This window comes from Pleurodeles waltl, chromosome 8 (genome assembly GCF_031143425.1).
Source record: "Pleurodeles waltl isolate 20211129_DDA chromosome 8, aPleWal1.hap1.20221129, whole genome shotgun sequence".
NCBI lineage: Eukaryota > Metazoa > Chordata > Amphibia > Caudata > Salamandridae > Pleurodeles > Pleurodeles waltl.
The window spans coordinates 1,500,751,065-1,500,778,985 of NC_090447.1; the positions used below are offsets into that span (position 1 = coordinate 1,500,751,065).

The window sequence follows — 27,921 nt, forward strand, 5'->3', positions numbered from 1 at the left end:
AATCAAGGTAGTCATTTTGTTATATTTTAAATCTGTAGGGGCTGGTTTTGTTTTCTTAAACATCCCTGTCCTGAGGATGGTCTCATGGACGAAGATGCTTCGACTAACTACCCATCTTTCTGCAAAAAACTGTGAAATTTAGATTTTCTGTTAATAACATACAATCTGTAAACCTCAGAAAGTGGGCAGCGTGTACATCGACATATGTTAGAAAATATCACACACAAAGTTGGACATTGCTCATCTACTCGAAACCTTCTGTTCAACCACTAACATTTACATGCTTATTTGTGTTACACCCTGGATACACACAGATGGATTTTTATGTTGAATATAACTGACTAAAATAATATTACCTGCAGTCTTGGTCCATTCTTTCTTTGATGAATGATTGGTTAATTTACTTTCGAAACAATTCTGATGCGAGTAAACTGCATCACCAAGAATCTGCAATTCAGCAAAACTTTAAGCAAAATAAATCCCTTGTGGGGACCCTTACCTGTTTGTTTTACATACTCAAGCCGACAAGGTTTAATTGGGTTGCCCTCTGTGTATATTCATGCCATAGTTCAGGTGTCCCCTTAAGGACCTAGGGCACTCCAGCAATCAAGAAATTGTCAAAGCTACATAGGAGGCCCAAGGAGATCAGGGGTCAGAAGTCTAGGAGTGAATGGCTATTGAACCACAGAGGAAGAGACACAGAAAAAAGCATAAAGAGATGTAGAGGGCATGAAAAATACACACCCACAAGACTGCAGTGTGGCTGAGCCAAACGTTTTGTACTGAAAGACCCTGACGCTATCCTTGACGCCGAAGTCCAAGGCAGATTAAGTAAAACGAAGAATTAAGGAACCTCGTTTGAATACAACAGACACCGCTGAGGGCAGACTTTCCCATGCTGATTCAACTCCCAATGTGGATCTGTGCCTGTGGAAGGAAAAAAGAAAAGTAGAAAAAGGACTTGTTTGCTTCATAAAGGAGGATGGATCCGATGTGGAAGAGAAGGTGCTTGATGCTGAAAGACATACATGCTGACAAAAAAGATTGTCATTGCTGCAGAAAAAGAAAATCTTGGATGAATCCCTCAAGGATGTTCGAGCCCAGAATAGCAAGTTGGGGAAACAGTTGTGCCAGAGGGTCAGACAGAGCTAGAGGCTCCTCCTGACAAAAGAGCCAGAAGAAGAGGAGGAAAAGGTTTATGAAGAAGATGGACAATATAAACACTCCATATCAGAGACACTACACAAACTGGGCACATGGCAGGAGTTGGGCATGGACCAGAGGAGATTTTAGACTAGTGTGCATGTTAGCGTTCACCACCGGATGGCTTATCACTCTTTTGCTGTCAACAAGGCAGCTAAAATTTATGGGGTAAGGCGAGAAGAGGAGGAGACAGAAACGTTCTTCCAATTCGAGAGGCTACTAAATGCACGAAAGGAGTCCCAGTTTTTGCCCATGTTGCCCAGCATAGTAGAACAGGGCAAAGAGGCATTAGAGAAACCTGTTATCCTAGGCTGGAGAAGAAGTATAAACCCTCAAAACAGGACCTTCTATACCTAAGAAACAATGCACCAGCTGATTCAATTATCATATCAATGTCTAGGAAAATTAGAGATTAACAGGAGATCAGAAGGCGGCCTAGGGGGAGGACTGCAGTGAAAGGTGGAGTCCGCAGTGGGCACACAAAGGTGTCATGCGGGATGCAGGCCAGTTGCACAGGAGGTGGCTCTGTGCATTTGAAAGGCAGGCAACCGAGGGAGTTAACATCTCTGCTACTTGATAGCCTATTTTTCACCCTCACTTTACTGGCTCAGTAGCAGCTCAGATCCAGTAAAGAGAGGGTCAACGCCACATTATTTATTTTTTTTTACACGTTTTGTGGACACTTCTGTAAAAATCCTGCGATTTTTTTTTTTTTTACAAAAGTGCAGATTTCTCATTTTTTTTTTTTTTTTTTTGCGCAAATCGTGATATCCGGGAGGGTCTGCCTAGAAGAGTCCTTATAGCAAAGGAAAAAACAAGACAGCCAAAGTGATGGAACCTATTCAATTAAAGGGACATTTTTAAGGCATGTCAGGAGACCTATGGGCAGGGGATGTTCCTGACCTTACCACCAGAAACATAAGCTCCACAACTCACCACAGTCCAGTGAGCGACCCCCTCATGGCCACACCAGAGACAACTAAGACCTTTCAGTTAAGGGCACAGGGTGAAAGCCAGACCCCCAGGGAGTCGACACCTGTCACAGGGTGATCATGGAGAGAGAGAGAGAGACTGTCTACAACAAACAGCAGTAGGCAAAGTGAGCGGGTTTCGCGACAGACAAAGATCACCTCTGACAAGTGGGTCTTAAATGTAAAACAGCAGGACATTGTAAAGATCTGCAAGACATGCTCCACACCTAAAAACCAAAGAACGGTATGTACAAGGGAAAGGAATTCAAACTCCTACAACAGGAGGTAGAACTGTTTCAGAAACAAGCCATAGAAGACGCTCCAGGAAGAGAATGCTGGAAGAGTGTACTCTGAACTGCCTAGTCCCAAAACAGGACTTGACACTGAGGCCCACCATTGATTTCACATTCCTGAACAGGCTCATCAAAACGCACAAAATCAACATAAATGTTGCAATACAATACAGGATAACTACACTGCATGCAGTTATCCCAGTGTTGAAAGAAGGAGACTGCATAGTAACAATAGACCTCAAGGATGCCTGCTCTTACATATCTAAGTGAACATCAAGCACAAAAAAATACGTCCAGTTGGTGGTAAAAAAAATTAATATTTTCAGTCCCCTTTTGAATGAAGTCAGCAATGAGGCCCTTCAAAAAATACTTTGTAGTGGTGGCAGCTCACTCAAAAAGGCAGGTAATACATGTGCACCTCCACCTAAACATCTAGAGCTCAATGGGAAAATGTAAAGATAATGCACAGATAGTAAAAGAAATTGGGAAAATCAACCTCACTTGCAGAGAAAAAGTATTTCTGGTGGCAACCCTGAACTCAAATGGAAAAGGGGCGGGGCTTCCTCATGCAAAGGGGAGTCTTGGCACTAACAGCAAGCTTGTCTGTACCAGAAGGGACAGTCTTTTACTGTGAGAACTGTGATGAAACTGTTGGGGATGATGGCATTATATTTCCCACAAAGTGCTTTGCCAGACTCCACATGAGACTAATCAAAAAACGGCTGCAAAACCTATGATCACACACTGCAGGGGACTCAAGGTTCTTGTGAATGTCACGACCTGGTTACAAAGGAAGATGCAGTGTTTGATTGTACGGAATGTCACAGCTGATGCTCCCCACACCACACGGCTGAGGTACACACATAGTGGAAACTAACCATCAGAGGACATTAGAATTCTCAGAAGGCTGTCAAAAACATAAATATGTTGGACCTCTAAACTGTTTATGACCCTAATGATGAGAAATGGAGAGGAGGGCAAAATCCTATGTCCTATCCAATCTAGCACACAAGATATAAGAAGATGGTTTATACAAATGGAGATACCATTAACAGCCACACACCTGCCAGGTGTACAAAACCTCAAAAAAGACAAGCTAAGCAGACAGGGGATCTCAAGCAAGAGACAGTGCAAAAACATTTTCAACAGTTCAGTACGCAAAACGTGCAAATGCAAAATGGCAAAACTTTGCGTCTAGATATCCACATCACCTAGGACATGGCCTGGCCATAGATTAGTCAAGGGTTTTTTCCAAGATAATTTCCACCAATACCTCTAGTGATACGTTTAAACTGACATTCTGCACTGATGGGCCAGACAAACGTAGTTCTGAGATCTAGTGGAGGGAAGAGTGATAAAACAATCAGTCTCTCATGACTTGCTAATGATTCACATTAGGCAAATATGTCACCCAGAACCACACAACCTATGCTTAGCAATGTGGCTCTTGAGGACTTAGTTTGGTCAAATGGACACACTTCAAAGATGCATGGAGGTTCTAAGAAAGGCTAGAAGCCCGACAACACGAACATGCTACACAGCCAAATAGAATACTGAACACTTTCTGGTGCAGTAAGCTTCACACTTCACCTGACAAGTGATGCCACCAAAATTTGGTACCTAATTTACCTCTTAGATCAGAAGCTTTTGTCCACGTCTGTCATGGCATATACTGCAGCCATAGTGGCTTACACCAGAGACACCACAAGGAACAGCTGCCTTACCACAAAAGTCACCACAAATTTATTGGAATGGTTAAAAAAATTGCACCATGAAGGTTGGCACCAACACCAGCGTGGAGCCTTAAATTGGTTTTGACACAGCTAATGAAGCCACCCTTTTGAGCCTGTACAGAAAGCTGGACTAGATTGATTTAAAAATGTAATTCCTGGTTGCAGTCACATGACTGCCCAGAGACCCATGAATTACAGGCACTCACAGTACAAGAACACACAAGGACAGGGTGGTTGTGAGTATGAGTCAGAATTTCTTAACTAATGCGATATCCCAGCTGTCAACAACACACTCAAAAGGAGCACTACCCTGAGTGAACACACTGGGCATCAGCAAAGGAGTGGTGTATTGTTTACAAGAAATAAAGCAGTGTAGAAAAGTAAAGCAATCCTTTCTCTTATTTGCACCTGCACACACAGGGTTGCCAGTTACAAAAGGGACCATCATAAGGTGGATGGTGCACACCACCCACACTAGCAAGGATACCTCTAAAAGAAAGACCAAGAGCACACTTTACAGTGAAAAAGGGGGCTACCTTTACTGTTCATAACCAACTCATCCCTAAATGACGTGTGTGTGTGTGTAGATATTTAAGTTAAGAGGTGCTCAGGAGGGACACGATCTAAAGGAACCTGTTCGCAAACACTTTAGTTCAACTCAGCCTTCCAAGTGGAGGAAATTCTTAAATCCAGAAAATATTAACGCTGCAAAACGAAATGGTTACTTACATGTAGAAGTGGTTTTGCGGCTTGAAGATTTTTCTTGGTTCACATCCTCCTGCCTCCTCTAGAATAGATGGGAGTTCTAGGCATGATAGACATACATAATTGTAGTTTACATAGGTCTAGAATCTCACAGGCCACCAAGAAGAGAATAGAATCAAGATGTCGACCATGCACTCTAGTTTTGGGGTCATGTGTGTGACTTCATACGGGGAAGGACATGCCGATCTACTGATTGACGTCAAAAGAGAGAGGGGAGGGCTTGCTGAACTCAAACATTAGATGGTGGACTGATGCAGTGTTCAAATCCAGAAGAGTCTTCAAAACGACTGTTACAGATAAGTAACAATTTTGTTTAACGGAATAGGGACAAATGCAGTCCATGGTCATTGTATTTTTTTTTTTATCATTTCAAGATTTAGGGCCCCACTATGAGTTTGGCGGACAGAAAACATCGGCTACCAAAGTCCCGACAGGGTGGCTGCTGCTTCCGCGGCAACCACCCCGCCAGAGCTGTTATGGGTTTCCTGCTAGGTCAGCGGGCAGAAACCTAAGTTTCCGCCCTCTGGCCTAGCGGGAACCAGGCTACAGCATGGTCGTATTGAGCCGACGGCAATGCTTGTCGCTTGCAGGGTGCACTAGCTGGATTGTTACTTCTTGGATTTTCAGCATAAGTACCTGTACAAGGCAGTATCTCAGCAGACCAGAGGAACATTTCTGCATATGAAGTTTTGAAGTTCCAGTTGTCCATTTTACAGAATATCACAAACGAGCCTGGCAGTTTTGTTGTTTCAGAAATTACTTCCCTTTTTCATATAATTAGCTTTTTCCTGGAACCAGTTTTTGAATGTCAGTGCCTTTTGCAGCCAAAGTTTGAACATGCAGGGGTTTGTAGTTAATATCTTACATAATATCATACTCCCTGATGTTTAACTGAGCCACTAGTTAGGTTTTTCCAATTCTGGAGAACCTCCTAAAATGTCTCCTTAATAATCTATTTTGTTTGTTATGTAATGCCTGTAATAGGCTATACATCTGCGAATAATTATTTCTTTCTAGATTGTTGAAAATGTTTTAGTATTTATTTTTTTTAACTTTAGGGTGTTTTGGAGCTTATGTGAGCTATTTGTTTTTAACGTTTAACAATTTTAATTAACCTTTAAATACATTTTAATTACTAAAGTTTATTTACCTTCTGAATTGATAATTGAAGATGTTGAAACATTTTAGAGAGGTCAGTAGAAATGAATGTTTAAGTAGAACTAAATGTTGAATTGTACCTGTAAAACAGGAACAATCAGAAGGGTGTTATGAACGCATTCATCTTGGCCTCACCAAAAATGATTAACGTACAAAGCCAGCCATGTTAAACGTACATTCGATACAATCATTTTTTTCTTTAGATTGGTAGATACATTTTTACCCACTTTGTTGAATTAAATGAGGTAAAATATTACATGTATTAGGACAGTATTGTTTTGAAAATACTAACTGAATTGAATTGAAATTTCATTTTCAGCAGAGCTGTCATGCCTGTGAGCCTGTGTGGTGGTGAGTACATTTTCATTTCATAGTTCTTTATTTTGCCCATCATCTACTTTAGTAGTTTATTGGTAGTTGCGAAAGCAAAAGTTGTGCTTTTTTGTGTCCAAATTCTGTGGAGAGATATGTTGACTATAAAACTGAAAAAGAGTAATGTATTTCTAAATATTTGTTCCTGTTTACATCTTTTGTCAGCCAGCATGTAATTAGTAAACAGACATTTACTTGGCCATGTAGGAAGTTATTAGAGATTCAGAATACCCAAAGAAGAGTGTGTCTGATACAGCTATGGACCCAATCTCAGTTTCTATCATTGAAAACAAGGTACATTTAGTAATACAAAATAAAAGCAGTCTCTTTGGGTGCTGCATTTGCCAGGCTTTATTTATAAAAGGCTTGTTGTCAGTATGTTTCTACAGAATTGAAAGGAAATGAATGAGGACCATATATTCAACAATGCATTAAGGATTATTATGTGTAACAGATAGAAGTATAATACGTTCACTACAAAAAGACCAGTGAACGTATTATTCCTTCTGCTTCATTACTATTTTAAATTCAGATATACTTATTGAAAGCTTGTGAGCAAAACCAAGATTATAAACCCATATAGTTCATATATCTGTTTGTCGATATTGATTTAGGTAGATTCTTACTTTACCTGCAAATTTGTTGTTAGTGCATGTAGTATGGATACATACAATGTAGGTTCATTTCAACTCCCTAGTGAATACATACAAATGAACCAAATACCCCATGTTCAAAATATGTAGCGTCCATTAAATAGGAGTAAAACCTTTCTTATGAGGTGCCATTTGGTGCAACAAGATGCTTCTTTCACCCAAAAGTGGCAAACTTGATTAGCAAATATGCCTTCGAAATAGCATATTCTTAAGAGATGTTCCGGATACATCCCTACCAACTAAACCAGTATTCAAAAGCATTCTATGTGCAGTCCGTGCAATTTGGTGTATCCAAATTTTTCTTCTTATCCATTGACTGTGGAGTATGAGATTCATTGTAGAAATCAATTTATCCTTGGCTGTGGAGATGAACTGCTCGTACATTTGACATTCCTGCATATTATTTTTACACTGCTTACTAAAAGATAAAATGTTTATGAAACCAATGATAGCCTTCTGTTAATGAGTGCAGTATTCAGGAGTGTCTTTCACTACAAGTGATTGATAGCCTTGCTGTGAAGAGTCTGGTGAGTGTGTGACTGTGTGTGACAGTGGACTTAGTCACTGTGCTGGATTAAAAAGCATGTGACAAAATTGTATAATTGACTGCTGGGTGCTGTGTTTCCCTTTATAACGTTTTACAGCTACATCAATAAGAAGGCAAAGCACTTGTGTAATTGCTTACTTGAAGCCTGGGGCACCCTTTAAGGAAAGCATGGTCTGGAAAGAGTAGACCCTGTGCTATGTTTAAAATGTACCTTAGAATTTTCCCAGGCGTCAGTCTGGATCCAGAGATTTTTCTCAAGCAGTACCCCTGTGCATTATTAAGTGATGTCGATTGGCACTGCGTCGTGCGCACAAGATATGGCATTGCAGGGTCTATATAGGCACCTTACCGGCGCACTGACATCAGTTATTTTCTTTCCGTGCCAGCCAAGCGCAGATCTGAAGAAGAGCTACCCCCAGTCCCTTTTTAACTGATCGTTTTTGACGTTGTGTTGAATATTTGTGAGTGTTTCACTCCTGGTGTGTTAAGATGTTGTCGCAGAAGACTGGGTTCAAGCCCTGCGACTCCTGTCATCAGATGAAGTCCATGACGGATCTGTACCTCGTGTGCTTGTGGTGTTTGGACCACAACTCAGAGTTGTGCTTTGAGTGCTGGGCCATGAACCCGAAAGCTTTGAGGGACTGATACCTAAAACTGCTTGCAGCCCGGTGCTCTGCATCGCTCCCAGTCTCGGTTGAGAGGAAGGTTCAAAAACAGTTGTGGAACCCCTGTTCTTCGCCATCCCACTTCAAGTGCTCGGGCACAAGAAGTTGTCGCATACTTTCTACGACTTTACCCTGTCTGTCGGCTGGCGTGACGTGGGAAAAGGAACGTCGTCGCTCTAGGCCTCTGTCCTCGGAGCCTGAATCTTGGTCGGCTCCGCACCTCCCCAAGTTTCTTTGTGCTGGAGCCACCCCGTCCAGCCTAACTCTGAATTCTATGAGGCCATGCACCTCATATTTGGTCAGTACGACTCTGCAGGAGAGCCTTTGAGGACCGCAGCGTCAGCAGTGCCCCCCCTCTGGTTCCATGCTGGTGGCTTTGACCTTGGCTCTGGAAGGCACCCAGGCATCCATTTCTGGACCCGGATCGGTGTTGGTCGTACCACTTCGATCTGCCCCAACGATGGTTTCGACTTTGATGCGCCTGGCACCGCCCATGCCCACCGTCGGCATCAACCGCATCCTCCTTGTTGACTCCTACATGGATCTAGACCGACGTCACACAATGCCAATTCCGACTTCGACAGGGACATTGCTCCCTAGGTCGGATCATGGCCCTTATTTTCTTGGGTTGGGGGTACAGTGAGGATTGGGAGAGGTTGCTGGACTCTAGAATACCAGCTTGATCATCCTATGGACTGGCGTTTGGACCTCGGTGAAGCCAGTGGTCTGGACACTTCCCCTGATGCTGGCTTTCTTTCTCCACCGACTATGGCTATGGAGGAGGGAGCGTCCTACTCCATGGTGGTGTGAAGACCGGCTAAGGTCCTGGGTCTCGAGCTGCCTTCGGTGGCAGTCAGGACTAGCATCCTGACTGAGGTGCTTCAGTCTGGGGCTTCCTCTTCTGAACCCCTTTTGGCCTTTAACAAAGTCCTCACTGATGTCCTGCTGGGGACTTGTTCCAAACCCAGCACAGGCTCCAGTAAACAGAACAATCGCCTGCCGCCATAGACTAGCTCCCAATGATCCTGTGTTCCTCATGCAACACCGACCCCATAGAACTTAGTTATCCAAGCCACTGCGTCCCCAGGCACATTCCCTTCTGTGTCCCTGGATAGAGAAGATGTTTCCTTCCACCAGCCTGGCATTGCAGTCAGTGAACACTGCATGCCTTTTGGGCCTTTACACCTGTAGGAAGTTGGCTCTGTATGCACTATTTCAAAGTAAGTAATAGTATGCACAGAGTCCAAGGGTTCCCCTTAGAGGTGAGATAGTGGCAAAAAGAGATAATAGTAATGCTCTATTTTGTGGTAGTGTGGTTGAGCAGTAGGCTTATCAAAGGAGTAGTGTTAAGCATTTGTTGTACATACACACAGGCAATAAATGAGGAACACACACTCAAAGACAATTCCAGGCCAATAGGTTTTTGTATAGAAAAAAATATTTTCTTAGTTTATTTTAAGAACCACAGGTTCAGGATGCAGGCAGGCAAGGGGGGGGGGGGCTCCTCGGGGTAGCCACCACCTGGGCAAGGGAGAGGGCCTCCTGGGGGTCACTCCTGCACTGGAGTTCCGATCTTTCAGGTCCTGGGGGCTGCGGGTGCAGAGTCTTTTCCAGGCGTCGGGATCTGTGATTCAGGCAGTCGCGGTCAGGGGGAGCCTTGGGATTCCCTCTGCAGGCATCGCTGTGGGGGCTCAGGGGGGGCAACTCTGGCTACTCACGGTCTCGTAGTCGCCGGGGAGTCCTCCCTGAAGTGTTTGTTCTCCACAAGTCGAGCCGGGGGCGTCGGGTGCAGAGTTGCAAGTCTCACGCTTCTGGCGGGAAAAGCAGTTGTCTTGAAGTTGCTTCTTTGGAAACAAAGTTTGCAGTCTTTGGACAACAGGGCCGCTGTTCTCGGGAGTTTCTTGGTCCTTCTAGAGCAGGGCAGTCCTCTGAGGATTCAGAGGTCGCTGGTCCTGGGGAAAGCGTCGCTGGAGCAGTTTCTTCAGAAGGGGGGGAGACAGGCCGGTAGAGCTGGGGCCAAAGCAGTTTGTGTCTCCGTCTTCTCTGCAGGGTTTTTCAGCTCAGCAGTCGTCTTCTTCTTAGGTTGCAGGAATCTGATTTCCTAGGTTCTGGGGAGCCCCTAAATACTGAATTTAGGGGTGTGTTTAGGTCTGGGAGGGCAGTAGCCAATGGCTACTGTCCTTGAGGGTGGCTACACCCTCTTTGTGCCTCCTCCCTGAGGGGAGGGGGGCACATCCCTAATCCTATTGGGGGAATCCTCCATCTGCAAGATGGAGGATTTCTAAATGTCAGAGTCACTTCAGCTCAGGACACCTTAGGGGCTGTCCTGAGTGGCCAGTGACTCCTCCTTGTTTTTCTCATTATCTCTCCTGGACTTGCCGCCAGAAGTGGGGGCTGTGTCCAGGGGGCGGGCATCTCCACTAGCTGGAGTGCCCTGGGGCATTGTAACACGACGCCTGAGCCTTTGAGGCTCACTGCTAGGTGTTACAGTTCCTGCATGGGGGAGGTGTGAAGCATCTCCACCCAAAGCAGGCTTTTGTTTCTGTCCCCAGAGAGCACAAAGGCCCTCACCACATGGGGTCAGAAACTCGTCTCTCAGCAGCAGGCTGGCACAGACCAGTCAGTCCTGCACTGAACAATTGGGTAAAATACAGGGGGCATCTCTAAGATGCCCTCTGTGTGCATTTTTTAATAAATCCAACACTGGCATCAGTGTGGGTTTATTATTCTGAGAAGTTTGATACTAAACTTCCCAGTATTCAGTGTAGCCATTATGGAGCTGTGGAGTTCGTTTTTGACAGACTCCCAGACCATATTCTCTTATGGCTACCCTGCACTTACAATGTCTAAGGTTTTGCTTAGACACTGTAGGGGCATAGTGCTCCTGCATCTATGCCCTCACCTGTGGTATAGTGCACCCTGCCTTAGGGCTGTAAGGCCTACTAGAGGGGTTACTTACCTATGCCACAGGCAGTGTGAGGTTGGCATGGCACCCTGAGGGGAGTGCCATGTCGACTTAGTCATTTTATCCCGACTAGCACACACAAGCTGGCAAGCAGTGTGTCTGTGCTGAGTGAGGGGTCCCCAGGGTGGCATAAGATATGCTGCAGCCCTTAGAGACCTTCCCTGGCATCAGGGCCCTTGGTACCAGGGGTACCAGTTACAAGGGACTTACCTGGATGCCAGGGTGTGCCAATTGTGGAAACAATGGTACATTTTAGGTGAAAGAACACTGGTGCTGGGGCACTTCTCAGTGAAGTCCGCATCAGTATCAGGCAAAAAGTGGGGGGTAACTGCAACAGGGAGCCATTTCTTTACAACACTCATATCTCATGGGACACGGTTGCGCAGGTGCTCCCGGAGGAGGCTGATTCTCTTCAAAGATGTTGCTGTTGGGAGAGATGCTGCTAAGTTCTCTGTTGGAGCTCAGGGCGATCAGGCTGACATTGAAAACATTCCTTCCCTCTCTCAAAAATAAATTTGTGCAGGTGTTCACGGACAAACCCACCCGTCCGCCATGTGGTATTGCAACAAGCATGGCGGGTGGGGTTGTGGCCCCTTTGTCAGGAGGATCTTCGCCTTTCGACATGGCTGAAACATCAGGGTGTTTCCCTGGTGGTTCATCACCTAGCGGGCTCTCTGAACGCCAGAGTGGACGAACTCAACCAACAATGCCATGTCGATCACAAATGGCGTCTCCATACATGGGGAGAGCCTTAGTTAGATCTGTTCACCTCTGCAGAGAACGCACAATGTCTGCCGTATTGTGTGCTGGAGTTTCCAAGGCGGCACTTGCTCTGCAACGCTTTTTGTCTTGACTGGATCTCTGGTCTTCTGTACGCCTTTCTGCCCATACCATTTCTGCTAAGAGTTCTCAAGAAGATCAAGAATGACCTGGCCCAAGTAATCCTTTTGGCTCCGTACTGAGCATGAATAGTCTGGTGTCCTGAGCTGTTGAGCATGGCTATCAGTCCTCCGATCAGACCGTCCCTTTGGGAATATCATCTGTCGCAGCAGCAGCAGGTGAAGATTCGCCACCCAAACCTGTCCACTCTCTACCTTCTTGCATGGAGATTGAGCGAAGGCAGTTGGAAGCTTTTGACCTTCTGCCCAAAGTCTGTAACATTATCTTGGCAGCCAAGCGTCCATCTACCAAAACGGCATACACCCGTAGATGAGACAAATTTGTGGCATGGTGCACAGACAAGTCTTTTGACCCCTTTTTTGCCCCTCTTTGTGAGGTTTTTCTGTTTATACTTTATTTGGCACAGCAGTGCTCTCTTTTGGGCACCCTCAAAGGTTATTTGTCTATCATCTCCTCTTTTCTGAGATTACCTGACCAACCCTGTGGAGAGGATGTGGAGTAACAGCCGGAACTACGAACTTTGGAGCTCGCATTGGCTCAATATCCTGTGACTCTGGTCAAATCACTTAATCACCCCACGCCTACCACAAATTAATGTGTCCTTGTTTAATGTAACTCGTGCTCATGTAAAGCGCTCCAACACCTTCGGGTCGAGTTTGCGCTACATAAAACTGCAAAAAAAAAAAAACCTCCATGTTTAAATCTCATATTGTTAGTAGAATCCTAATTGGGTCTTACCTAAATGTTTCCTCCTTCACCAGTCATAAAACAATCTTCTTTGTGGGCATCACTTCTGCCCGCAGGTTGAGTGATCTGCAGGCACTGTCATCTAAGCTACCCTTCCTTTCTTTCTGTCCTGCACCATTGCTTCTTTTTTGCCAAAAGTGGTCATGCCCTTTTGTAAAGAAATGGCTCCCTGTTGCAGTTACCCCCCACTTTTTGCCTGATACTGATGCTGACTTGACTGAGAAGTGTGCTGGGACCCTGCTAACCAGGCCCCAGCACCAGTGTTCCTTCACCTAAAATGTACCATTGTATCCACAATTGGCACACCCTGGCATTCAGATAAGTCCCTTGTAACTGGTACTTCTAGTACCAAGGGCCCTGATGCCAAGGAAGGTCTCTAAGGGCTGCAGCATGTCTTATGCCACCCTGGAGACCTCTCACTCAGCACAGACACACTGCTTGCCAGCTTGTGTGTGCTAGTGAGGACAAAACGAGTAAGTCGACATGGCACTCCCCTCAGGGTGCCATGCCAGCCTCTCACTGCCTATGCAGTATAGGTAAGACACCCCTCTAGCAGGCCTTACAGCCCTAAGGCAGGGTGCACTATACCATAGGTGAGGGTACCAGTGCATGAGCATGGTACCCCTACAGTGTCTAAACAAAACCTTAGACATTGTAAGTGCAGGGTAGCCATAAGAGTATATGGTCTGGGAGTCTGTCAAACACGAACTCCACAGCACCATAATGGCTACACTGAAAACTGTGAAGTTTGGTATCAAACTTCTCAGCACAATAAATGCACACTGATGCCAGTGTACCTTTTATTGTAAAATACACCACAGAGGGCACCTTAGAGGTGCCCCCTGAAACTTAACCGACTATCTGTGTAGGCTGACTAGTTTTAGCAGCCTGCCACAAACCAAGACATGTTGCTGGCCCCATGGGGAGAGTGCCTTTGTCACTCTGAGGCCAGTAACAAAGCCTGCACTGGGTGGAGATGCTAACACCTCCCCCAGGCAGGAATTATCACACCTGGCGGTGAGCCTCAAAGGCTCACCTCCTTTGTGCCAACCCAGCAGGACACTCCAGCTAGTGGAGTTGCCCGCCCCCTCCGGCCAGGCCCCACTTTTGGCGGCAAGGCCGGAGAAAATAATGAGAAAAACAAGGAGGAGTCACTGGCCAGTCAGGACAGCCCCTAAGGTGTCCTGAGCTGAAGTGACTCTAACTTTTAGAAATCCTCCATCTTGCAGATGGAGGATTCCCCCAATAGGGTTAGGATTGTGACCCCCTCCCCTTGGGAGGAGGCACAAAGAGGGTGTACCCACCCTCAGGGCTAGTAGCCATTGGCTACTAACCCCCCAGACCTAAACACGCCCTTAAATTTAGTATTTAAGGGCTACCCTGAACCCTAGAAAATTAGATTCCTGCAACTACAAGAAGAAGGACTGCCTAGCTGAAAAACCCCTGCAGAGGAAGACCAGAAGACGACAACTGCCTTGGCTCCAGAAACTCACCGGCCTGTCTCCTGCCTTCCAAAGATCCTGCTCCAGCGACGCCTTCCAAAGGGACCAGCGACCTCGACATCCTCTGAGGACTGCCCCTGCTTCGAAAAGACAAGAAACTCCCGAGGACAGCGGACCTGCTCCAAGAAAAGCTGCAACTTTGTTTCCAGCAGCTTTAAAGAACCCTGCAAGCTCCCCGCAAGAAGCGTGAGACTTGCAACACTGCACCCGGCGACCCCGACTCGGCTGGTGGAGATCCGACACCTCAGGAGGGACCCCAGGACTACTCTGATACTGTGAGTACCAAAACCTGTCCCCCCTGAGCCCCCACAGCGCCGCCTGCAGAGGGAATCCCGAGGCTTCCCCTGACCGCGACTCTTTGAACCTAAAGTCCCGACGCCTGGGAGAGACCCTGCACCCGCAGCCCCCAGGACCTGAAGGACCGGACTTTCACTGGAGAAGTGACCCCCAGGAGTCCCTCTCCCTTGCCCAAGTGGAGGTTTCCCCGAGGAATCCCCCCCTTGCCTGCCTGCAGCGCTGAAGAGATCCCGAGATCTCTCATAGACTAACATTGAAAACCCGACGCTTGTTTCTACACTGCACCCGGCCGCCCCCGCGCTGCTGAGGGTGAAATTTCTGTGTGGGCTTGTGTCCCCCCCGGTGCCCTACAAAACCCCCCTGGTCTGCCCTCCGAAGACGCGGGTACTTACCTGCAAGCAGACCGGAACCGGGGCACCCCCTTCTCTCCATTCTAGCCTATGTGTTTTGGGCACCACTTTGAACTCTGCACCTGACCGGCCCTGAGCTGCTGGTGTGGTGACTTTGGGGTTGCTCTGAACCCCCAACGGTGGGCTACCTTGGACCAAGAACTAAGCCCTGTAAGTGCCTTACTTACCTGGTTAACCTAACAAATACTTACCTCCCCTAGGAACTGTGAAAATTGCACTAAGTGTCCACTTTTAAAACAGCTATTTGTCAATAACTTGAAAAGTATACATGCAATTTTGATGATTTGAAGTTCCTAAAGTACTTACCTGCAATACCTTTCGAATGAGATATTACACGTAGAATTTGAACCTGTGGTTCTTAAAATAAACTAAGAAAAGATATTTTTCTATATAAAAACCTATTGGCTGGATTTGTCTCTGAGTGTGTGTACCTCATTTATTGTCTATGTGTATGTACAACAAATGCTTAACACTACTCCTTGGATAAGCCTACTGCTCGACCACACTACCACAAAATAGAGCATTAGTATTATCTATTTTTACCACTATTTTACCTCTAAGGGGAACCCTTGGACTCTGTGCATGCTATTCCTTACTTTGAAATAGTACATACAGAGCCAACTTCCTACATTGGTGGATCAGCGGTGGGGTACAAGACTTTGCATTTGCTGGACTACTCAGCCAATACCTGATCACATGACAAATTCCAAAATTGTCATTAGAAATTCATTTTTGCAATTTGAAAGTTTTCTAAATTCTTAAAAGTCCTGCTAGGGCCTTGTGTGTTAAGTCCCTGTTTAGCATTGTCTTTTTAGAGTTTAAAAGTTTGTTAAAAGTTTGAATTAGATTCTAGAAACAGTTTTAGATTCTTTAAAAAGTCTTCCAACTCTTAGCAAAATAATGTCTGATACAGAGATGAATGTGGTGGAACTCGACACCACACCTTACCTCCATCTTAAGATGAGGGAGCTAAGGTCTCTCTGTAATATAAAGAAAATAACCATTGGCTCCAGACCTACCAAAATTCAGCTCCAGGAGCTGTTGGCAGAGTTTGAAAAAGCCAACCCCTCTGAGGATGACTTCACAGAGGAAGAAATTAGTGACTTGGAGGGCAATTCCCCCCTTCCAGTCCTAAATAGGGAGACCAGGGCCTCTCAAGCCCTGTCTCCAAAAATGATAGTCAGAAATGTTGCTTCCCTCACAGGAGGGTCCAGCATTTCTGAAATCACTGAGGATGCTCTCAGTGAAGATGACCCCCTGTTAGCCAGGATGGTCAAAAGATTGGCTTTGGAAAAGCAGCTCCTAGCCATAGAAAGGGAAAGAAAAGAGATGGGCCTAGGTCCCATCGATGGTGGCAGCAACTTAAATAGGGTCAGAGATTCTCCTGACATCCTAAAAATCCCCAAAGGGATTGTAACAAAATATGAAGATGGTGATGACATCACCAAATGGTTCACAGCTTTTGAGAGGGCTTGTGTAACCAGAAAAGTAAACAGATCTCACTGGGGTGCTCTCCTTTGGGAAATGTTCACTGGAAAGTGTAGGGATAGACTCCTCACACTCTCTGGAAAAGATGCAGAATCTTATGACCTCATGAAGGGTACCCTGATTGAGGGCTTTGGATTCTCCACTGAGGAGTATAGAATTAGATTCAGGGGGGCTCAAAAATCCTCGAGCCAGACCTGGGTTGATTTTGTAGACTACTCAGTAAAAACACTAGATGGTTGGTTAACTGGAAATGAAGTGTGTGACTATGTTGGGCTTTATAATTTGTTTATGAAAGAACACATTTTAAGTAACTGCTTCAATGAAAAGTTGCATCAGTATCTGGTAGACCTAGGTCCAATTTCTCCCCAAGAATTGGGAAAGAAGGCAGACCACTGGGTCAAGACTAGGGTAACCAAAACTTCCACTGGGGGTGACCAAAAGAAAGGGGTTACAAAAACTCCCCAGGAGAAAGTGGGTGACACTAGAAACAAAGAAAAAGAGTCCTCTGTAGGCCCCCAAAAACCAGAACAGGTGGGTGGGCCCCAAGACACAACCCAAAACAAAGGTGGGTACCAGGGTAAGAACTGGGATGCCACTAAGGCATGGTGCCACAACTGTAAACAGTATGGGCACCACACCAAGGACACTTCTTGTCCCAAAAACAAACCCCAGAACAAAATTCCAGGGGTAACCAGTGTAGCCATGGGAGATGACTCCTCAGATGAGGAGGTCTTCATAGCCTTCAACTGGAAACAGGGCCCAACAGGTGAGTTGGAGATTCCAGAGGGAAGTAGACACTTCCACCACCTACTGGTGAATGGAATCCCAACCACTGCCCTGAGAGACACTTGTGCCAGTCACACTATTGTGCATGACAGGCTGGTGCTCTCAAACCAGTACATCCCAGGTGAGACTGCCAGGGTAAGAGTTAGCCTAGACAGGGTCACTAAGAGGCCTGTGGCTTTAGTGCCCATAGAAGTGGGTGGCACTCTTAGCTGGAGAAGGGTAGTAGTCAGTACAGACCTCCCCCTTGATTGTCTCCTTGGAAATGACTACCCAGAGGTTAGTCAGAGCCCAAGAGAGGAACTGGTCCAGTGCCAGTCCTCTCCCAAGGATTCTGGAAGTCCTGCCTCTGCAGTAAATGCAAGCAGGCCCCAGAAGAAGAAGAAAAGAAGACAGAGTAGGAAGGGTGGACAACCTTTAGCCAAGGTTACAGCAAGCCAAGGAGATTCTGCTCCAGTAGGGGAGAACTCCAAAAATGGCCCTGATAAAGTCCAACCTGACCCACAAGAAGTCCTGGCTAGACAGGCAACTGTTAAACCTGAGTGGGTGGCTCCTCAGCTAACAGAAGAAAGAGTGGAAGAAGGGTGTTTACTACAAGATGTGGTAACCCCCCACTCTAATACAGCAGACAGGCAACCTGAACCCAAAGAGGCCTGTAACTTAGCCCCTTCCCTTTTAGGTGAAGAGCTAAAGGTGTGGTTCTGGGCACTGACAGCTGTCAGTGGCCTCTGCTGGGTGTTAGCCTTTATGGCTGCACTATCCTTAGCATGGTGGTCTGACCCCATGCCAAATAGCAAGTTAGGCCCCCTGACCCTATTGGTCATGGTGGGGTTACTCCAGCTCTGGGTAACCTCTCTGGGTAAGCTAGGGGTAACCCTGGCCAAGATAAGGTCAGCAGAGGTGGATACCTCTAAGACCAAAATAGAAAGAATGGGTGGAGACATTGAAGAGGCAGACAAGAGGCAATTCAGACTAGGTCCTATCACTGTGGAAGTAGGTCAGTTCCCCAAAGGGAATGACCTGAACAGAAGGATGTAAGGCAGAGTAGGCCCTGCAACTAACCAGCCTATTTCTCCTACTCTTCCTCGCCTGACAGACTAGGAAGACTCTCCCAGCTTGGGCTGAGTCTCCTGGCCTGTGGGCTGGGGGGGGCTTGTGTAAAGAAATGGCTCCCTGTTGCAGTTACCCCCCACTTTTTGCCTGATACTGATGCTGACTTGACTGAGAAGTGTGCTGGGACCCTGCTAACCAGGCCCCAGCACCAGTGTTCCTTCACCTAAAATGTACCATTGTATCCACAATTGGCACACCCTGGCATTCAGATAAGTCCCTTGTAACTGGTACTTCTAGTACCAAGGGCCCTGATGCCAAGGAAGGTCTCTAAGGGCTGCAGCATGTCTTATGCCACCCTGGAGACCTCTCACTCAGCACAGACACACTGCTTGCCAGCTTGTGTGTGCTAGTGAGGACAAAACGAGTAAGTCGACATGGCACTCCCCTCAGGGTGCCATGCCAGCCTCTCACTGCCTATGCAGTATAGGTAAGACACCCCTCTAGCAGGCCTTACAGCCCTAAGGCAGGGTGCACTATACCATAGGTGAGGGTACCAGTGCATGAGCATGGTACCCCTACAGTGTCTAAACAAAACCTTAGACATTGTAAGTGCAGGGTAGCCATAAGAGTATATGGTCTGGGAGTCTGTCAAACACGAACTCCACAGCACCATAATGGCTACACTGAAAACTGTGAAGTTTGGTATCAAACTTCTCAGCACAATAAATGCACACTGATGCCAGTGTACCTTTTATTGTAAAATACACCACAGAGGGCACCTTAGAGGTGCCCCCTGAAACTTAACCGACTATCTGTGTAGGCTGACTAGTTTTAGCAGCCTGCCACAAACCAAGACATGTTGCTGGCCCCATGGGGAGAGTGCCTTTGTCACTCTGAGGCCAGTAACAAAGCCTGCACTGGGTGGAGATGCTAACACCTCCCCCAGGCAGGAATTATCACACCTGGCGGTGAGCCTCAAAGGCTCACCTCCTTTGTGCCAACCCAGCAGGACACTCCAGCTAGTGGAGTTGCCCGCCCCCTCCGGCCAGGCCCCACTTTTGGCGGCAAGGCCGGAGAAAATAATGAGAAAAACAAGGAGGAGTCACTGGCCAGTCAGGACAGCACCTAAGGTGTCCTGAGCTGAAGTGACTCTAACTTTTAGAAATCCTCCATCTTGCAGATGGAGGATTCCCCCAATAGGGTTAGGATTGTGACCCCCTCCCCTTGGGAGGAGGCACAAAGAGGGTGTACCCACCCTCAGGGCTAGTAGCCATTGGCTACTAACCCCCCAGACCTAAACACGCCCTTAAATTTAGTATTTAAGGGCTACCCTGAACCCTAGAAAATTAGATTCCTGCAACTACAAGAAGAAGGACTGCCTAGCTGAAAAACCCCTGCAGAGGAAGACCAGAAGACGACAACTGCCTTGGCTCCAGAAACTCACCGGCCTGTCTCCTGCCTTCCAAAGATCCTGCTCCAGCGACGCCTTCCAAAGGGACCAGCGACCTCGACATCCTCTGAGGACTGCCCCTGCTTCGAAAAGACAAGAAACTCCCGAGGACAGCGGACCTGCTCCAAGAAAAGCTGCAACTTTGTTTCCAGCAGCTTTAAAGAACCCTGCAAGCTCCCCGCAAGAAGCGTGAGACTTGCAACACTGCACCCGGCGACCCCGACTCGGCTGGTGGAGATCCGACACCTCAGGAGGGACCCCAGGACTACTCTGATACTGTGAGTACCAAAACCTGTCCCCCCTGAGCCCCCACAGCGCCGCCTGCAGAGGGAATCCCGAGGCTTCCCCTGACCGCGACTCTTTGAACCTAAAGTCCCGACGCCTGGGAGAGACCCTGCACCCGCAGCCCCCAGGACCTGAAGGACCGGACTTTCACTGGAGAAGTGACCCCCAGGAGTCCCTCTCCCTTGCCCAAGTGGAGGTTTCCCCGAGGAATCCCCCCCTTGCCTGCCTGCAGCGCTGAAGAGATCCCGAGATCTCTCATAGACTAACATTGAAAACCCGACGCTTGTTTCTACACTGCACCCGGCCGCCCCCGCGCTGCTGAGGGTGAAATTTCTGTGTGGGCTTGTGTCCCCCCCGGTGCCCTACAAAACCCCCCTGGTCTGCCCTCCGAAGACGCGGGTACTTACCTGCAAGCAGACCGGAACCGGGGCACCCCCTTCTCTCCATTCTAGCCTATGTGTTTTGGGCACCACTTTGAACTCTGCACCTGACCGGCCCTGAGCTGCTGGTGTGGTGACTTTGGGGTTGCTCTGAACCCCCAACGGTGGGCTACCTTGGACCAAGAACTAAGCCCTGTAAGTGCCTTACTTACCTGGTTAACCTAACAAATACTTACCTCCCCTAGGAACTGTGAAAATTGCACTAAGTGTCCACTTTTAAAACAGCTATTTGTCAATAACTTGAAAAGTATACATGCAATTTTGATGATTTGAAGTTCCTAAAGTACTTACCTGCAATACCTTTCGAATGAGATATTACACGTAGAATTTGAACCTGTGGTTCTTAAAATAAACTAAGAAAAGATATTTTTCTATATAAAAACCTATTGGCTGGATTTGTCTCTGAGTGTGTGTACCTCATTTATTGTCTATGTGTATGTACAACAAATGCTTAACACTACTCCTTGGATAAGCCTACTGCTCGACCACACTACCACAAAATAGAGCATTAGTATTATCTATTTTTACCACTATTTTACCTCTAAGGGGAACCCTTGGACTCTGTGCATGCTATTCCTTACTTTGAAATAGTACATACAGAGCCAACTTCCTACACCTTTCATGTAGGCCAATCCATCACCTTGCCTACCTTTTACGCACCCCTACATACTTCTGAGGAGTAGGAGAGACTCCACCGCCTGTTTCCAAAAAGTGTGTTGGTGTTCTTGATCGTACCAAAGAGTTCTGGGTGGACGTTCAACTCTTCGTTTATGTGGGTGGGAAGAGATGTCGGGCAGTGCACAAGAGAACCATCTCCAGATGGGTTGTTTACTGTATTCAAATGTACAACTCTTTGGCTAAAAAGCAACCCTCGTAGGGTTTGCGTGCTCACTGTACAAGAGCAACAACTGTGCCAACTGCATTACCATACAGAGTTTCAGTCCTGGACACCTGTCAGGCAGCAATGTGGGCATCCCTGCACATGTTTTTCAAACTCTACTGCTCAGACAGTCCGGTCCATAGGGTTGGGCACTTTGCCTGTTCGGTCCTGCAGGACTTCATAGTATGATCTTGGTTTGAAGACCCTCCTCTGGGGTTGGTATTGCTTGTATATCTATTCTAAGGTTAGGAATGTGCAACTAAAAGTCTCTAGCAGATGAATAAATTACTTACCTTTGTTAACGCCTTATCTGGTAGAGAAATATTCTAGTTGCAGATTCCTTACTGACCCACCCTTCCTCTTCACTCTGCAAACTGATTTCTAGGGACTTCCCTATCAGGGTCCTAGTTCTGACGCACCAATGGTGAGTGTTCTTCATAGCTCTGCGCTTCTGACATCGAAAGTCGTGAAAAGAAACTGACATCAGCACGCCGGGGTGGCGCCTATATAGCTCCAGCAATGTCATATCCAGCATGCGTGACGACTGACGCACAGCCAATCGACATAACCTAACGAGGCACAGAGGTACTGCTTGAGAAAAATTTCCGAATCCAGACGGACACCTAGGGAAATTCTAAGGTAAGGAATCTGCAACTAGAATATGCCTCTGCCAGATAAGGTGTTACAGAATGTAAGTAATCTGTTCTTCAGCTCAAGTGTGCTTATTCGGGTTCTTGGATGGGGACCTGAAATTGGGCCAGATTGGGGTATTTATTTATGCCTTTCGCTCAACCCCCTATAATTTAAGGGTCCTTTGGAAGCTAAAGGAGAACCTAAAATGTTGTGTGATCCTGCCTTGGAAGATTTGGTTCTTTGGTTCACACTACCACGTCCCACAGAGCAGGTTCCTAGTATACATGAATGAAGACAGTACAACACTCCTCCCTATCATTGCTGAGTTTGCCCACCTGGGTTAACCTTTTGACATCTTAATCTCCCCTCAGAGAGCTAGGAGGCACTGCAGCTGCCTGAAAGTCCTCATCTAAAACCCAGTATAAGAATATTTGGCTGAGTTTCTGTGGCTTGGCACTAGCAAAGAGCCTCAACCCGTTTTCATATTTTATTTTATGCAGTACTTAATATAGCACACTCATGACCAAAGGGTGGTAAAAAGCTTTAAAAGGACAAATATGGGAAATTACAAAGTGATTTGAGTGTAAGTCTTCCCGGGTGATAAAGCAGTCAATTATGTGACAAAGGCAAACGTGTATATTATATTAAATAGTAGAACACAGGAATGAGACAAAAAATACCTAACTATTCAAGAGTCAAAGGGTTTTGGAGCCAGTGAAAGTGGAGAGGCCAGCAGATGAAAGTACTGTTAAAAACAAAAATAATCAGAAACTGCTTTAATTGCTGGTGTAATTGAAGTATCTTTAGCACAGGGCATGTTTGAGCTCTTTCATAGTACCAAACAGCCCATCACCTCAATCTACCTACAGGTTCAAAATGGGAAAGCACTATGATCTACTAGAATGGTAAAGTTACTTTGTGAGGGTTTGTAACTCTTAGCCATTAGGCTCTTTCTCCAAACCTTCTGATGTCCCCTCAACAATACATGCAGGTATGAAGCCTGATGTATGCATTCACGTGTGATTCCAGCACTTATGAATGTATACATCAACCTCTGTATTATAACTGCTATAGAAGCAGGTCTTGTTCCTGTGCAGCAGGAATACCCACACATTGATAACGTGAAAGATGCTCAAGACTAGGAGTAATGGAAATTATCTTATGGACACTCATTTCCAGATAACATGGGTGGCTGAAACATAGCTGGCATCCTGGCCTAGATTAGTACTGAGTGATTGTGTATATTGGTCACAATCAAACATCTCTTAAATACAATGTGGCACTTTTCCCCTGAGCTTGTTTCTAAGCAGATTCCATTCAATGTAGTTGTCTTTAGCCTGGCCTAGTAATGTAGAGAGGTTCATGCCAACTTATTTGATTCCTCCATTGTGCGTGCCGGCGCAGATTTAAACCTCTGAACTACTTTACCCCTTTCTCTGTGTTGTCTGTAGTTCATCTGGAAACCAGTCCAAAATTGGGAATTTAACAGTCAATTTCTTTACCCACAATATGAACTGGTGCTCACACTGTTGGAGGTGGCTTTTGGATTGAACTGTTCTGAAGATAAGATTACTTGTGACCCACCTCTGCACCAAGGGCTGACGACACATGACTTTAAGATGCAGAACTGAGGAGTAATTCCATTAATGCAGTGCTGACCCCAGACATACCATGAAGGTTAGCATCATTATCCTTGTGGTTCCCTGCACGGATCCCTGGGTGAAGGATGAATTTCTGGTATTCACAACCGGCTTTGCCTTTGTATTGACATGGGAAGAGCGGGGTCCGAGAGGTAGGTTTTATGCCGCCTTAGTCATCGGTCTGCATGTCAAAACACCTCTTGAGTTTTTATTGCATATTTCATATTCTCTGATCGGCTTACCAGCACATTGCATATTTCAATTACCCAGCAGTTGTGCACCATTAACTGTGCACGTGTCTCTCTCTTTGGTCACTTTAATATCACCAGCTCAGCTGCATATTACCAATTGGAAAATATTTCAAGTGAAGGAGAGGGCAGAAAGCATTACTTAAGCAAATGAGATGCAAGGAAGAGGCAGATAAATCATGTGACTGCTGCCACAGGTGGGAAGGAGACATGTCAACAGGCTCTTTGCATACATTGTCTGCAAAAAGTATGAGGCACTTACCTTCCAATTCAGTGTGTTGCAAGTGTTTCTTTTTTTCTCTTTTTTTTTTCATTGCCACACATGCATTAAGTAGAGGCCCCCCTGGTGATTTCTAGTACAATAAAATGATTCTGGTCTCCCATTTGTGTGATTAAATAATGCCTCTTTGCAGATTTGATTTATGAATTACCTGGGTATGTGTTTTATGATCATATGAGTTTGCGGAGAATGGTGGTTATTGGGTGTAAGTTCATCAGTGTTTTTCTTCACACAGCTACTGGCTACAGTTTAAGAAACGCCAACAGGGTTGTTATTAGATTTGTGTGTATTATCCTTGGGTTGTTTTACTCTTCTGTGATGATATATTTCCTCATTGAAAGTACTGCTGTTATATCTAGATTTACGGTCGAGGAAGTTGTAAAGTGTAAGTTTTTTCCCCTTGGATTTTTTCATGCACTAAAAAAATGTAATGCTGCGTTGAAAAACAAATAAATAGCACCCCACTTGCCACTCGTCAGCCCAGTAATATGGCATTGGTGCAGTCGTCAGTTCTTCAGGTTCTTTGTTGCCAGGAACGAATAATCAGTGTGCAGTATCCGGTCCTTGGGGAAATATCATTTTGTTACTTTGTGCACTTTGCTGTTGCTTAGTTCTCTTTGTGTGTGCTTTTTAAGCACACTTCTGATTTTGATTTCCAGTTTTGAAGTTGGTGTGTTTGTTCCATTCTTTACATTTAGTGAGTCACCTGCCACATTCAAATGGATTCAAACAGAAGACTACACGCCAGCCTCAAAGGCTCTACCACTTTACTTATACATATGCCAACTGCAGTATTATTGACATTTAGATGCCACTGTGGGTTTTCTCTCTCTCTGATATTTTTAAGTTGTATGATTTTAGGTCGAGTGGGCAAGCTCTTTGACCTGTTCTAAGTATTGTGGGCTTTTAACCACGCCCACCTCACATCCATCACTTTAACTCGTTCATGAGCTTGCCTTTCAAAAATCCTTTGATGTCATTGGTAATTGCTTTACTGTTGTCCCACCTTGAGGCTGGTTTTTTCACGCCTTGCAGACTGCCCCTGTTACATGGATTATTGCTCAATTGCCGATATACTTCAGCATGGGAGAACTATTTCTTTTGTCTCTCTCCTTCGTGCTGCATGGCGGCCATGATGCTCACAGCGTGAACAGGCACAACAGCGTGAACTCGATTGGCGGTATTGGAACACTGCGCACATTAGTCACAGTTACTTAATCAGTCATTTCTTGTGGCCCTCCTCTTAAAACAATTGAAATTGATGGATGCTTTAGGTAGAACAGAAATCCTCAAAGTGAAAGCAACTCTCCCGGCACAGCGGGAAAGCTGATACTACAATATTTACTGCACTCAGGAAAGCTCGACCCATAATGCTTTGCAGGGCATTACTTTTCCAAAACATTTTTGCCCATAACTCAGCCTGTGATGGACCTAGGACAATGGTACCACCACTAAAACATTCAGAACAACGTGCTCTATCTGTCTACATATTTGGGTCCCCACAATATGTTAGTGGGGACCCCAAAATAATAAACCCTCCCACCATTTAGGGTCTGTTTAAGCCATTTCATGGCTGTAACTTTTGCTTTACAACTGGGAATAGCTTGTATTTTAAGGGCCTTGTTTGTAATATAACTGTTATATGCCTGCTCTACCTGAATATATGTGATGCTCTATGCTCTCCAGGGGCTAAATATATGGTTACACTGCATTATTTATTGACATTTCCTTTGTGTGGTTATACCCTCTAGGGGCTAACTATATAGTTACATGACCATGTTTCTTACATAAGCTATTTTCATTGTGGTGTCCTCTAGGGGCTCTTTTTAGCTGTACAGTCATTTCAACATATTAAAATATTTGTGGCACATAAACTTGCCCATAGTGCTTTGCAAGGCATTATTTTTACTTTACATTTTCGCTCATAACTCACCCTGTGGTGATCCTAGGACAATGGGACCACCTTCAAAGCATTGACCACAATGTGCTCTTTCTGTCTACATCATCTCTGTGTCTCCACACTATATTAGCGGGGACTCCAAAATAACCCCTACCACCATTCATTATCTTTTTAATCTTTCTCATGGCTGTAACATGTTTTACAGCTGGGAGAAGTTGTGTTTTGGGCCTTGTTTCTGATATCATTGTAGTAGTTCTGCTATCTTTGAAAAAGTGTAATGTACTACGCCCTGTACGGGCTAAATATATGGTTACACTGCATTACTTTTTCATATTTTTTTTCATGTGGTTTTGCTCCCAAAGGGCTGGATGTATGGTTACATGACCGTTTCTTCCAAATGCTATTTTTATTGTGGTGTCCTCTAGGGGCTGTTCTGAGCCTTGCAGTCAACATACTATAATATTCGTGGCACAAATGCTTTGCAGGGCATTACTTTTACAAAACATTTTTGCTCATAACTCATCCAAGGGTGGCCTAGGACAATGGGGCCACCTTCAGAACACTTTTTCTGTCTACATCATCTCTGGGTCCCCACACTAGGTCAGTGGGAACCCCAAAATAATCACTCCTACCATTGAGTGTCTTTTTAATCTTTCTCATTGCTACAACTTTTGTTTTACCCCTGGGAGAAATTTTGTTTTAAAGGCCTAGTTTGTAATATCATTGCTGTAGGCCGGCTGGCCCTAACGATGCTTTCTAGGGGCTACATATAGGGTTACACTGCATTACTTTTGCCTGTATTTTTATTCATGGGGTTATCCCTTCGTAGGGCTAACAATATGGTTACTTGACCATGTTTCTTACAAATTATATTTTTGTTACAGTGCCCTCTATGGGCTGTTGTGAGCATTAGTCTAGTGCCAAAAGTTTATTTCTGATAAAGGTTTATATCATAATTATATATGTTTTAATAATCTCCCCGAATTACATTTATGAGCATAATTCAGGCCAGTTTAACATCCTTACTACGCAATGGCTGTTTGAACACTCTTGATATGTTTTGGGTCACCCTTCTAGCTTATATCTCTTGTTACTCCTCCATGGCTGTCTTGTGTCTTTTTTGGGGGGAATTGTGTTAGCCAGCAACTCTGATTGTGGGGTGGTAAAAGTGGTATTCTATTGGAATTAGCATGGCAGATTTAAATTAGGATGCTAACTGGCAACATTTTCATTTTTTGCTACAGATAGAGGAAGAAGGTAAATGGAAGTGCCTTAGTTAAATGCAGCGCTATTAGAATTATGTGGCAGGAAAAGATGAAATTATGAGGCAGGGTTGTCCAGTTTATGTGGCAAGAAAAGTACAGTTATGAATGTACAATGCCAATAGCTCAGTATCAAGCAAATGCAAGACCTATTGTATTGCAAATGCTCGTACTATTATTGGGTGCTTTGTCTTGTTTGCTTCCTGTACTTTCTTCAGTGTCAGAGCCTCTGTGGTGCCACGTCTTGTATTGTTATCCAGTTACACTTGTGGTTTCACACTGCTATCATTTCTGTGAAGAGTTGTGAGATTTAAGAATAACTGGGGGTTCTGCTGACATGGGAAAAGAGGTGCATGTCCACTCTTACATTTCCTTTGTGTTCTCAGCCAATAATGTGT

At 45.5% G+C, this 27,921-nt stretch overlaps 1 protein-coding gene across 11 annotated transcripts in view; it reads left to right on the forward strand.

Moving 5' to 3' along the window:
• Positions 1-27,921, forward strand: part of POU2F1 (POU class 2 homeobox 1) — a 511,154-nt gene that overhangs the window by 60,255 nt on the left and 422,978 nt on the right. For 7 of the 11 annotated variants that reach the window (XM_069202748.1, XM_069202752.1, XM_069202754.1 and 4 more), the window contains exon 3: positions 6,443-6,474. In XM_069202748.1, the coding sequence (XP_069058849.1) occupies positions 6,453-6,474 (22 nt within the window). In that variant the 5' untranslated portion in view covers positions 6,443-6,452. The remainder of the gene's footprint in view (positions 1-6,442; positions 6,475-27,921) is intronic. The other 4 variants (XM_069202750.1, XM_069202753.1, XM_069202757.1 and 1 more) reach the window with 1 other exon arrangement.